The sequence below is a fragment of the Argiope bruennichi genome, chromosome 1 (genome assembly GCF_947563725.1).
Source record: "Argiope bruennichi chromosome 1, qqArgBrue1.1, whole genome shotgun sequence".
Lineage (NCBI taxonomy): Eukaryota > Metazoa > Arthropoda > Arachnida > Araneae > Araneidae > Argiope > Argiope bruennichi.
In genome coordinates, this window is record NC_079151.1 from 16,187,218 (window position 1) to 16,200,516 (window position 13,299).

The 13,299-nt window shown below is 31.8% G+C and overlaps 1 protein-coding gene across 4 annotated transcripts in view; it reads left to right on the plus strand.

Moving 5' to 3' along the window:
* LOC129972885 (regulating synaptic membrane exocytosis protein 2-like) overlaps nucleotides 1–13,299 on the plus strand; it is a 100,052-nt gene that overhangs the window by 74,266 nt on the left and 12,487 nt on the right. For 3 of the 4 annotated variants that reach the window (XM_056087228.1, XM_056087454.1, XM_056087305.1), the window contains 5 exons: nucleotides 3,836–4,112; nucleotides 4,948–5,108; nucleotides 6,212–6,392; nucleotides 7,654–7,856; nucleotides 12,056–12,197. In XM_056087228.1, coding sequence (XP_055943203.1) covers nucleotides 3,836–4,112; nucleotides 4,948–5,108; nucleotides 6,212–6,392; nucleotides 7,654–7,856; nucleotides 12,056–12,197 — 964 coding nt within the window. The remainder of the gene's footprint in view (nucleotides 1–3,835; nucleotides 4,113–4,947; nucleotides 5,109–6,211; nucleotides 6,393–7,653; nucleotides 7,857–12,055; nucleotides 12,198–13,299) is intronic. The other variant, XM_056087376.1, reaches the window with a different exon arrangement.

Consider the following 13,299-nt stretch of genomic DNA (forward strand, 5'->3'; position numbering starts at 1 on the left):
AAATAAATAATAATTTTGACATTTATTGGTTCAAAAGTATTAAAAATTTGTAGAAATAAAAACTTAAAGGAAAGATTACATAAGTTTTTTTACGAGTTCAAACTGTGCTATTTTAAAATTATTTTCTTTAATTCATGATATAAAATTTTAAAGTATTTTTCAGGAAGCATAGATTTTAAAATTTGCATTTAAAACTAAAGATATGAAGCATATTGTATTTCCTTATGATGCATTCCTGCGTCGCGTCATCTGCACTGAAGCTGTAATTATTTGCATTTTAATTTGTGAGATTTTAATTGTTGGTAACTCTTCACCAACTTTATTTTAACATATGAACCGTTTATTTTGATATAATATTAATAATAATATTATTATTATCGAATATAACATTATCGATAATAATATTATTATTATTGAAACACAAAATTAAGATCTGATATTTTTTTTTTACTTTAAATTGCTTACCCATAAAAAGATCATAATAAGTTTTATCTATAACTACCATTATCTAATTTTTTTTTCAAAAACGGACTTGCCCCACTTTTAAAATAAACGGCTCACATGGATCTAATTAGATGCAGATCTAATAAAGGCCTAATTAGAGGCAAACTTGATACATGCCTAATTAGATGCAGTTCTATTTAGATGAGGATCTAATTAGATGCCGATTTGAATATATCTAGTTATTTACAGCTCTAAATAGATGCAGATGTAATTAGTTGCAGTTCTGATGTGGGCCCAATAAGATGTAGACCTGATTCAGATGTAATCAGATGTAGATCTATTTAGATGCGGGCCTAATAAGATGCAGACCTGATTCAGATATAATTAGATGCAGATCTATTTAGATGCGGGCCTAATAAGACGCAGACCTGATTCAGATATAATTAGATGCAGATCTATTTAGATTCGGGCCTAATAAGATGCAGTTCTATTTCGATGCGGATCTCATGCTCGCTTAATTAGATGCAGGACTGATGCTGGCCTAATTAGATGCAGAACTGATTCCGATCTAATTAGATGCAAACCTGATGCAGATTTAGATATGGATGATAGATCTGATGCGGGCCTAATTAGATGCAGATCTAAATAGATCTAATTGCATGCAATTCTAATTAGAAGCAGATCTAATAAGATGCAGGTCTGATTCGGACCTAATTAGATGCAGACCTGATTCAGATCTGATTAGGCTCGGGTGTAATTAGATGCAGTTCTATTTAAATGCAGGTCTGATGCGGGTTTAATTAGATGCAGACCTTATTCAGATCAAATTAGATGCACACCTGATGCAGATCTATTTAGATATGATTTAATCAAATGCAGACTTGATGCAGGCCTAATTAGATGCAGTTCTATTTAGAAGCGGATCTAATTTGATTCAGATCTGATGCGGGCCTTATTAGATGCAGATTTAAATATATCTAGTTTATATCTGCGGGCCTAAATAGATGCAGATGTAATTAGATTCCTGTCTGATGCGGGCTTGATTAGATGCAGAGCTGATTGATACAGGAATGTGGTACAGGAATGCATTGATAATATAATAAACAGTGTGCTGGGCGAGCTTGTTGATCCCGACGCATTTACTCAAATCATGAAATTAAACTTCAGTTGTTCTCATATCATTTTCCGCAACGGTTTTATAACAGTAACTGCCAAAGACCCATCTTCAAACAAATAAGATATAACAGATTGGATTAAAATTCACCGAGAAATTAGTAGGGGATATTCATCTTTTACCAGCAACCAGAACATTTATAAACAGATAATGAGAGGCTCTCTTTTTCACTTAATTGCTTTCATAACAGAAGAATGTAAACTGGATTAGCGACTATTATTAGTGAACTCCGAGAGCATTAATAATTCGAAATTTAGTCAAACCGTTGCCAGACCTGCAAATTGTTCTGGCAGCAACTACCAAAGATTCAATTTGTACAGTTAAGAAGTTGTTTGTTGTTGTTGCTAATGTCCATGGCCTGACTTAGTCAGACCAAATCCAAAAATCTTTTGACAAGAAGAAAGTCAAAAACGAGGAATTGAGAAGAATAAATTTCTCCCCAAAGAAGTCCTAAACTGTCTAGGATATGTTCAGTAGAGGCCCGATGTTGGCAGCATTTCGGGCAAAGAGGGTAAGATTTTTCACCCTGAGAAAAGAAAAGACATTTAGCTTGGCCACTAGCAAGGCGCGACAGGCAAGTATTGGTTTTTCTATCACAAGGAAGAATTAAGAATTGGCCCGGCTTATTGGCCTTATACCAATCATGAGTAGTGCGTACCATCCAATTCTTCTTATTTAAGAATTGTCAACCGATTCATGGGGAGGGAAGTGCAGCTTCTGTGAGTCAAAAGACTGGAGCACCAGGAGGTAGAAGACTGTCTTAGCTCCCTCGTCTGCAGATTTTAGCTGGGCATAGTGGAATGGCCTTCACGCCTTGGGTGACCCTACCAAGAACTAGCTCCCGACGTACTTCACCCATTCCGCCCAGGGACACCCTCTCGCCGCGATGAGGCAATCTGTAGGACTTGGGAGGGTACAATTAAGAAGTAATCCATGGGGTTGAAATTCACCAAGTAATTGGAGGAGATATTCATCTTTTACTAAAAATCATAACATTAATTAATAGATAATAGAAGCATACCCTTTTCCACTTAATTGATTGCATAACAGAAGAATAAAAATGGACTTGGCGTCTGAAAGTTGGGAGTAGTGAAACTTTTATCCTCTAAAGTGCATTAGTAATCCGAAATCTGGAAAAGGCTTTGCCAGACTGGCAAACTGTTATGACAGACAACAATGTTCCTTTATGATGCGAATACAGAATATATTATGGAGCTTATACAGCAACTTATTTTGCACAAGTTGCGCTTGATATCATAGCTTAATATATTAAATTAAAAACGTTAAATTATGGAAGCTATATAATATCTGGTACCACACTTAAGAAAATCGAATAGTGTGATACAGGAATGTAGAGAGCGCCTTCTCCTAATCATCTTACGTTGGTTCAAAATTACAAGATCCTTTTCAAAATTGTCTTCAGGTTAATTCAAAATGAAATATTAATATCTTAACAACTAAAAGAGAAAGTCAGAACTTCCCTCGAAGCAATGGAGGAAACTTCAGGAATAACATATTTCAATCCGAAAAAAAATTATTTTGAAATCTAAGAAAGAAATTATAGCTATTGTAGCAAGTAGTCATAAGACACACATCAAAATTGAATAAAAACGATTATTAAAGACAACCAACACGCAGCTCATAAGAAGCTTAAAACAAACGAAAAGCATATAAACTCTGTCTGCCTTAAAAATAAAAGTGACATGTATGCAACGTCATTCATTACAATTACAATTGCAAATATATAAATAAAATGCCAAACATAATTACATTACTAGAGCAATGAAGTGGCTCGTTTGCTTCCGATTATTGTAAATAGCAATGTGGAAAGAAGTGTGGGACAGTACATAAACAGCAGGGTGCATTGAGGAACCAATTTCTTAATGCGTTAAGTGCCGTGTTAACCATATTTGGGTGATATCGAAAGAGTTGCATTTGATGAGAGTAGAACATTGATAGAGAGTAGTAGTTTATATCTCCTTGTTCACCACGTGAATCACCTGTGATTCACACATACTATCTAATTAGATATTCTCTCCTCCACTACAATCAAGTGACAGTAAAAAATGAAGCATCTTATTAATCACTGTCTAATGTCTGACATGATTCATTGCAAAAAACATGTTAACGAATATCGTATCTTCAGACAGTTTTTAAACATATACTCATTATTATTTTTTAAAAAAAGTTTATTTTATTTTTATTATTTTTTTCCAGAGCGTCGCATCATGGCTGTCGATAGTAGCCCTCCCTTCTATGAAGAGGATAGGCGACGCCAATCGAACATCCCTTTCGCTTCTCAAGCAATGATGACCTCTCCCATGGGCGAAAGGTCCAGGTCTTTAACAGCACCATCCCCTACGTCAGAATATTCTCGTGGCAGGATGAGAGAACCTGGGTATGGAGACAGGCGGCGGTCGAGGTCCATGGCAGACCACCCCCCTAGACACATGCCCAGTCATGGTTCTAGATCAGTATCTCCACCACAATACAGGTAAAGACGAATTCAAATAAGAAATATTTTTTTTTTTTTATTTTATCATTGAGTATTAAAGCTCTCCGCGTCAATGCTCGAAATCCCTTCATTCATTAAATAAATAAATGTATATTTAGTCACGTTTACTTTTAAGTGCAATGTACTGAGAGCAAGACTCCAGCTACACGAGTACATACAACTAGTATGTCTGGAGTAAATAGATTTATGAACACTTTTTACAAGTGCAGTTTACAATATGGGTTTATGAAACCTAGAGATTAGTTCAGAAAGTAAATTTAAACAGCTTTCCTTTATTCAATTAAATTAAAACACGAGGTTGGGAGGGGATCCCGTTTCGCACTTAATAAAGGCAAGCAACTTTATTAAGGGTCAGTAACAAAAACATAAGCAAACGATCTGTACAGCATGACTGGACTATTTATATCATTTCGATACAGAAAGATGAAGTCAGAAAAAACTAAATTGGTTCTTTCATATCCATTTCTTTCTTCATTTTGACGCTTTGTATAACAATACAAACCAAGCATTTAGAATTTGAGATGTCATTTAGAGTAGAAAGAATTAAATTAAGTAATGAAAATGTTTTCCTCCACCTGAAAATTTCACTTAACTTGATTAGTTAAATGTATTTCAAAAGTTTGTAAGTATTAATAAATTCGAAGGATTTTTTCTATAAGTATAATTAATTACTAAAATTTTATTGTAATGAGAAAAAAATATCACATTTTCGTTAAAAAGTTTTATACGTGTTATCTCTTTGCATGTGGTGGGGAGACTGTTTTTGTTTTCACATAAATAGCTTTAAAGCGATTCTCCTCTTTATGCTCTGCAGGTCCGAATTTCACCCCATCCCCCGAGTAGCTTCATCCCAGCGTTTGCCGCCCCCTCAGAATAGTCTGAGGAAAAGACAATTGCCACAGGTGCCCTTGAGCAGAAGCGAATTCCAAGAAAGGTTTTATCTTGGAAGGAATTCTGTCACAGGTTCTACTACAGGTAAGAAATTGTAGCTGATTATTTGAAAAAATTTTTTAGTGGAATGACAAATATTAATAATTAGATAAGTGATATAATAAGAAGTCGAGTAACAAAATTGACATGTTTTGTTAAATTCTTGCCCAGTTTAATAATGTTATTAACTCAACATTCACAGTTTTCTAAATTTCCGCACATTTCAGACTTTTCAATACATTATAAATATTTTTGCAGAATAATTAATGATTTAGCAGCCTTACGATAATAAATAAATGAACAAAATAGAAGTTAAATAGAAAATCAAGGATTAAGAAAATGAGCTGTTTTTGGTGCAATAATTCTAAGTTCTTGTGTGTCAAACTTCACTTGGATTATTTCCGGTTTCTTCGCATGTAATGTATCTGACTTTCGGAATTTTTGTTATTTATATCTATTTCTAAAAAGAAAAAAAGAATAGCTACTGCAGCACCTCTTTTTTTCCCTTGAGCAGAGAGTGCCCCCTTGTGGCGTTTTACAGAAGACAAGCAGTTGAACGGCAGACCTGTACCCTGAGGTCTACTTTTTCCCTATGCGCAACCCTTGCGCTAACGCCTAATGCTTTCGGCTGGGAACCGAGGAATCCCTCCACCATACTGTTTTCTTTAACACAATTTTCTAATTGTGTCTGTAATAATAAGTGTTTGTAAATTTTGTAGTGTAGCTGTGTTTGTAGAAATTAAAAATAGTGTATTTAAAACCGGGCAGTTCCTTAGAAAATCACAACACACCCACTATGCTACTAATATTTTTATAAAGACATTATTTGGTATCCTTTACATTCTTAAATGGTTTGAAATAACAATAAATGCCCTCTGATGAAGAGATACAAATTCGTAGATCAAGGAGTTATGAATAAAAGACCAAATTTAAACCGATTAATAAATTTATTTGTTTATAAAGATGAAAAAATCCAAAAAATTTTAGCATTACTTTGAAATAAGTTAATGTGGTATTTGTTATACTACTGATAGAAAAATGGCAATGGTTTATGATAAGTAGATGGGTTGCTCTCAGAATGTTGTTGTTTTAAAAATTTATATCATGACAACTTCAAAATTCAGTTTTACATTTTTACCACGTAATAGGTTCTTTTGGGAGTGAATATGACCGTTTCTCGGCACCACGAAGAGGTGGTGGTTCGAGGATGGCAGCAGCCCTAGGCGTGAGTGCCTCCAGTCCCCTGGTCAGTCCTGATAGGAGCGATTCCGAGTCCAGTTCTAAGTTCAACCTCAGCAGTGCCTTCCACAGGAACAGTCGCACCTTCGAGTCAGTATTCTTTTATTGCAATACACGTCTAGAACAAGACCCTTTAGCTTTCCTGTGACTATTTTTGTTTTTCGGATGAAAAAAAAAAAAAAAAAAACGAAATTCTAGATATGCAAAGAAATTCTGGTGCAAAAGTAAAATTAAATTCCCGATCTTTGAAAAGAAAGTAAAAGATTTCATAGCATACAGTTTCACATAATATTAAAATTTAGGAGACAAATAAAGGAATCGAGAGGTATAAATAAAAATATTTCAGATTCGAGATGTACCGGACAAATGAAAAAGGAGATAAGTTTTCAAATCAGAAAAGACATTGAATATCCGGCTGTAAAGAAAGATAAAGAGCTCATTAATTCGAGGGTTTCAACGTAAACCAATGTATTATGGTTTATTTCTAATCTTCAAGGGCTTATAACTTTGGAATTCTAACTAGCAAAAAAAAGTACAAATTTGGTTCTTCTTTTTACAGATCATGCTCAAATTTTTAAGCTGCATTAACATGCTAAGCGTCATGTCAGTCATCGGAGACTGACATACACCTTCGAGCCGCGTCGGTGACTGGTGACTGGCGTTAAATTTTCCGTGCAGATAGCGGCAGTCATTGGTGACTGACAGTATAAAATACGATATAAAACAAAACAAAAAATACATTTCTATTAATGAATTAATAAATGCTCCTAAATTTTCCTTATCAAAATATTTTATTGGTTTCCATTAAAACACGATAAACATCCTGTACATGAGATGAATTTAAACATCGAGAATATCGATGGAAACTTCAGGCGTGCGGAAAGAAAGGCAATATCGGTGTGACGCTTAACGTATTGAATACTTAACTTACAGAATAGTTATTAATTAGATTTTTAGAGAATGGCCTTTATTTCTGGAAACAAATCTCATGATCACGGAATAAATCTTTTTTAAAGTGTTTTAACATTTGTAAATAGAGCTATGATAAAATTGAAAATAAATATGTTCAGAGAAAAAAGCAGCGATCCAGAAATAAATATAATTCAATCAGAAATCGTTTAAGCCGTAACTAGAACTTCATTCACAACGAAAAATTTATTATGTTTTGTGATCTTTGATATTTGCTTTATCATATTTTCGATTAATTATAACTGCGAACATTATTAATAGTGAGAAATTTTACTGACGTTTCAGCTTATAAAGTGCTTTTTGTTCACTTTCTTTTTATTGTATCGGATAGGAAACTAAAAACAATTTTCCCCTCCTAACTGGAATGTGCTTATTGTTGCAGGGAATTTCGGGGTCGCTCTTCAGATTATGGAGGCCCCGTTCATCCGTCGTCTCGAGAAATTGACGGCAGTCTGTCGGATACTGCTGTTGGCCTGATGGACAAAGCCAAAGTGAGCGTCCATCGGTCTTCTAACTTGGACAGTGCAAATAGGAGTCCATACCTCTCCAAAAAGAGCAGAAGTACCAGCCAGCTTAGTGGAACAGGTAAACATAGTACTCTTCTCAAACGTTTATTGAAGCATACTTCTTTTCATAAGTTATAATCATCCAATATTGCTGCAAAGTATCAGCTCAATTTTAATGCTCAGTTCAAAATTAATAATTCTTTGAATCAATCTCAAAAATTATAATGCAACATAATCTTTGAGATCTTTTTTTGTTCTTGTTAAACAAATTTTAATAATTTTTATCGTCACTCGTTTTGATTGAAAATGAAAGTTATTTTGTTAAATAAAACAAGAAAAAAATTGTTAAATAATTATTGAATAGAATCAAGACATGCGTTCAAATTCATAAAATCTTACATAATGAACAGAGTAATTTTCTAAAACTCAAATATATTTTCCTTTCCATAAATAAAACTTTAGTGAAAATGAAATATCTCTGCGAGCATTGTTTTTTATAACTTCAGTAGAATTTTCAAATTATGAAAAATTTTACAATTATTTATTACAAAGAAAGGGACATCATGTTTTTAACATAACTGTACTATCCCAAAATTTTTGTGTAGAATATGGTAAACTTTTTAATAAAATTACTTTTAGAACTCGTTACCTCACAATGCCAATACAGTTTTATATATCTAAAATATTAATATAATTTGTAAATAAGCAATTCAAATTGCTTGTGATTATCAATTATTTCAAGTGTCGATTTCCAACAGTGTTTATAAGACTCTCAAATTATTCAACTGAATTAAACCCATGAATTCTTCAAAAGATTTACAACGTGTGAAAGCAACTCACTTCTTGTAAAGTACTTTTAAATATTCTTTCACTACAATTTAAACATACAGATAACATGATTCTTTATCTATTAACAATATCATTATTAATTTCTTAGATTAGTTTAAAACTTTAATCAAATTTTCCCTCGCAATTCTAGTTCAAATCTTTGTGATTTTAATATACAATCCGAATCATACCAAAAGTACAAAAGTCTGTTTTAAAATAAAATCTTTATACATAGACATAAAACTTATTAAAAACTCGTTTAAAACTTAATACAGGATGTTAATGGAGGAAATTTAGTTCAGTTAAACATACGTTTATGACACTGAAATAAAATGTGATGAAAAAAGTTCGTATTATTAATATTCAATGTATATATGTTATGTTATTAATGACATTAAATGTTTGGATAATATTAGCATAAGTGTACTTCTAAAATAAAGTAAAAATGTATAAATCTTCCACAGATATGAAATATAATACCTCTAGGCAATTCACATTAAATTGAGTCATTTATTAATTTTTTTTAATTCTGTAAAATTTATTGTGGTTTAACTGCCGCAAGCAGCTTGAAGTTTTGATTTTATTGAGGGTTTCTATTTATGAATCAAAACATTTCTAATAAACGAGTTTGATTGACAGAAACATATAAAGTACAAGGTATTTGATAACGTACATATGTCTTACAGTTATCAGGTTTTTGTTGAGAGGACTCGTTTGTCAGAGCATTTTGATTATGTTTTTGGCAGGTTGCCTACCCTTTCGAAATTAAATCTTCAAGCCACTTGAGGTATCTCAATATTTTGAAAAAAAAAATCCAGTGGTGATTGGCAACCAGTGACAACATTTCTGCAGTAAGATTAATTGAATTTTTCAATGTACAACTTTGCATTCATGTTTTAGGCATTGAAGAGATGACTGTTTTTTGAAAGAAGATCATTGTATAGGTTCTGCGCACTTAAAAGCAACTGAGAACTTTAGTTTTACCTTTTGTTACCGGAATGCGAATTCGCTTAACTCAAGAACTGATAATACTCCTGTTCTAAATATTTCATATGTGTATCTCATTACAATTTTTCTCATATATTCCCATAAGCTGTCTTTAATATTCAAAAGTCAGAAGGTAATAATTTTTTAAAATGTCACACTGGGAAAGAAATAAATTGTAAATTTAACAGATTTTCTAATTTTTTTTGAAAAATTTAATATCTTCTTTCGGATTAAAACATTTAACCTAAAAATGGACTCTTTTTTTTTTTAATTTAATCTTTTCTATTTAATCCTGTTGTTTTTTATCTGTTTATGACCAAAACATAGAGGAAAGAAATTAAATTTCAATTTATATATAAAGTGTATAGTATTTTAGAAAACTTGTTTAAGAAATCGACATGTATTGACTTCACATTAAACATATATGTTGGGAAAAAGTTACAATCTGTTGAGTAATTGAAAAATATTGCAGAATGTGATTTAGAATGCACTATCCTTTCTTCTAGTTTGTAATGGCTTCTAGAGCAATAGTTAACCCACGTCTTGATGTAGAATAGCAATACAGCGTAGTTATTGTAGATTGTAGTGAACTCCTTACAGTTTGTCTCCTTGGATGCCGCCACTCTTTGAAAGTCAGTAAAAAAATCGAATTATTTAATTCGGCTGATTTTTTTGAGAACTGATCCAGAATATTCGACACAACTCATTTACCTTACAATACGATATAAATATTAGAAAACTATAAAATGACACCAATTTTTAAGTTAGTTTTTTTTTAATTGAATAAAAAAAATCTATATATATAAAAAAAAACATGAAAAAAAGTAAATACCGTCTTCCAAAGAAACGAACGACCCAAGCATATTTTAAATTGGTTCGACTGAGAATACTTTAAAGGTTTCTTTTTAAATAAGTTAATTTTCCTTATCGGAAAGGTATTGTTATTTTTATTCAGCAATGTTAATACTTTTTAGTTCTTAGTTGAAAATTCAGTTAGTAGAAGATGATTTTCTGTAATCAATATGTTGAAATTTCATTCTTGGATAATATGAAAAAAAATTTTATTTGCATTTTGATAATGAGCAAATTATTTTTTAAACATAAAAGATTTTCCTTAAACAAACAAACAAAAATATGGCTTTTTCTCTGAACTCCAGATTTTGAAACTTTTTCTATTATTTTGCTTACAGCTAAAGGGGAAAAAATGCAAAAAATACATTAAATCTTAGCTAGTTATCAGACAACGACAGCAATAGTTTGTTTTTGTTTTTTAGAATTTTAAAAAAAATCTGAAAAATTTTCTCGAAATTTTTTTATTAATTAGTTTCCTTTAAACTTCATTCAAAATATCTAATCAAAAATATTTAACCAATTTGTTCAATGAAAATAGAATTTTTACTTAAATACAATTTGTAATACAAAAATTACAAATCCAAGATTATTTTCTTCCTCGAATTTATAATTATACATCCAATCGCGATGTGATCTTAAAGTATTAATATTTAAATGGTAATGATCTAAGTTCAATTTTAAAGAAGTTTTAGAATTTCTGCAAGCATCATTTTATGCTTAATATGATTTTTCTAATGTCTTGCTGTGTTTCTTTGATTTATGATTAGATTATAGACATTTATTTAAAAATTTTACATTATTCATGATTCAATTAAAATAAAAAAAAATTCAAAAGATGAATTAAGATAAAAGCAATTCTAAATAACTATGATATCAATAATAAATAAATTTTAATTTTAATTATCACACGGAAAAGAACCTTCGTAATTGAAATTAACTTTTTTACTTGATTAGAAATTAGTAGGTATATATATTCGGAAACATTTCCAAACATCTTTAAAAGATTTCATTTTATAATTTATTTTTTAAGGAAAAAAAAAATTAAAATACTCGATAGGAATCAGTGTTGCTTACACAATTCAATTTCTGGGAGGGGGGGGGGATTTCAATGTTAAAACCTTTGCAGAGTCTTCATGGTTGTTTGAAAGTATTAATTGAATTTCTCCAAAGTAGAAGCATGAATAAAACTGAAACTAAGGATAAAGTTAACGAACCTAGAATATTTCCATTATCAGTAGCTCATGTAATCATATGCCTGATTAATAATAAGTTATGATAATATTATCTACACGAATGGATTTTCAAATCAGTGGTGCTAATGTTTTAATATGGTTAGACTTAAAATAAGCAGAAGCTCAATGACACCTAGCTAACTTTATAATTACTATCAAGATCGCCGGTTAACTAAATCGATCCTTCTGTAGCGGGGCAAATTCGCAATGTGTCGCTACACGGCACGTAATAAACATTATAAGCTTCCCGATGTAAACTCCGAGATGATATAATATCGGTAAAGTAATGAAGCCCGCAATTAACCTAACCTCCGCCCTCCGAGTTGCTAATTGTTTGTGAATTGTGCGGGGGTGTAACCGTGTCTCCCTCATTCCAAAGGGCACAAGAAGCTCCCTTTCTTCCGGCGGAGCAACGGATCTTCGTCCTCTCTTGTGGTGCAGCGGAGCGAAGAGATCCTACCGGATGTCCGGGCGGGCAGCAGCATTTCGTCCGACGGCAGCATAAGCGGGGACAGCCTGACGTAAGTGCTCCCCAAATCCCGCTCTCTCTGTTCGCCTCCGAAAGCATCCTGTGGCTAAGGCAGTGGCTCGATTCGGAAGGGAGAACATTTTATACAGGACGTAGGCGCTACTGTACCAGGTTAGGGAGACCCGAGGATTCTGCGGAAATTCACAACTTAAATTTTTAAAAGTTTCATTTGTTCATCTCGGAAACTTTTTTTTTTTTATTCCATTGACAGATTATGCATGTATAGAGCCATTTCCTTCGTATAGTTTTCCTCATACATTTTTTTGTTGATGAAATGTTATGTTGATCTTAATCTGTAAGACTCACTGAGCAGCAAAAAGGCTAACATTCACAACTTTCATGTCTACTACATATTTTTGACATTTTATAATTATCCTTTGAAGCATTTTATATTATTTCCTAAAAAGCATTGAAATACTGAAACAATTTTTTTTTTAAGATGTAAGGGTATTTATGTATAAACCAGTTTTAAAAAAAGAGTATTAATAATTTCATATTATTATCATCACGTGTATGATTAAAATTAAAAACTTTAATTTCCAAATATTTAATGAATACATCCCGAGAAATGTATCTGAAGAGAGAAAAAAAAATTCCTCCCTTCTTTTAAAAATAAATTTACTTTTCCTACAAAATTTTTAGATGAAAGATTATCTGAAACAATTTATTGATAGTAAGACCGTACTACTTAATTAGGCTTTCAATTTTAGAAGTATGAAATTTATTTTTGGGTTTTTTTTTCACCGCTCATTCTTCATAAAATATATTCTTATAATCAGATTTTGAATGAGAATATTGAGAACATCGTATATATCCTTTTCTAGAATATTATTTAAAACAAATTGTGCTTTTGGGTGAGGAATTATACAATACAGTCACTTTATTGGATATACTAACTGAAAAGTCATTAATGCGAAATTTTTTAAATTCATCTTTGTATGGATTCAACGAAATTATATAAACAGCATTAAACATGCATATTAGATAGCATTTTCAATGCTAGAGATACAGAAAAAATATGGATTTATTACGTTTAGTTCTGGTGAGCTCTTTCAAATGTATCTCATAATCTTCTTTGTTGAATCTGAAACTTC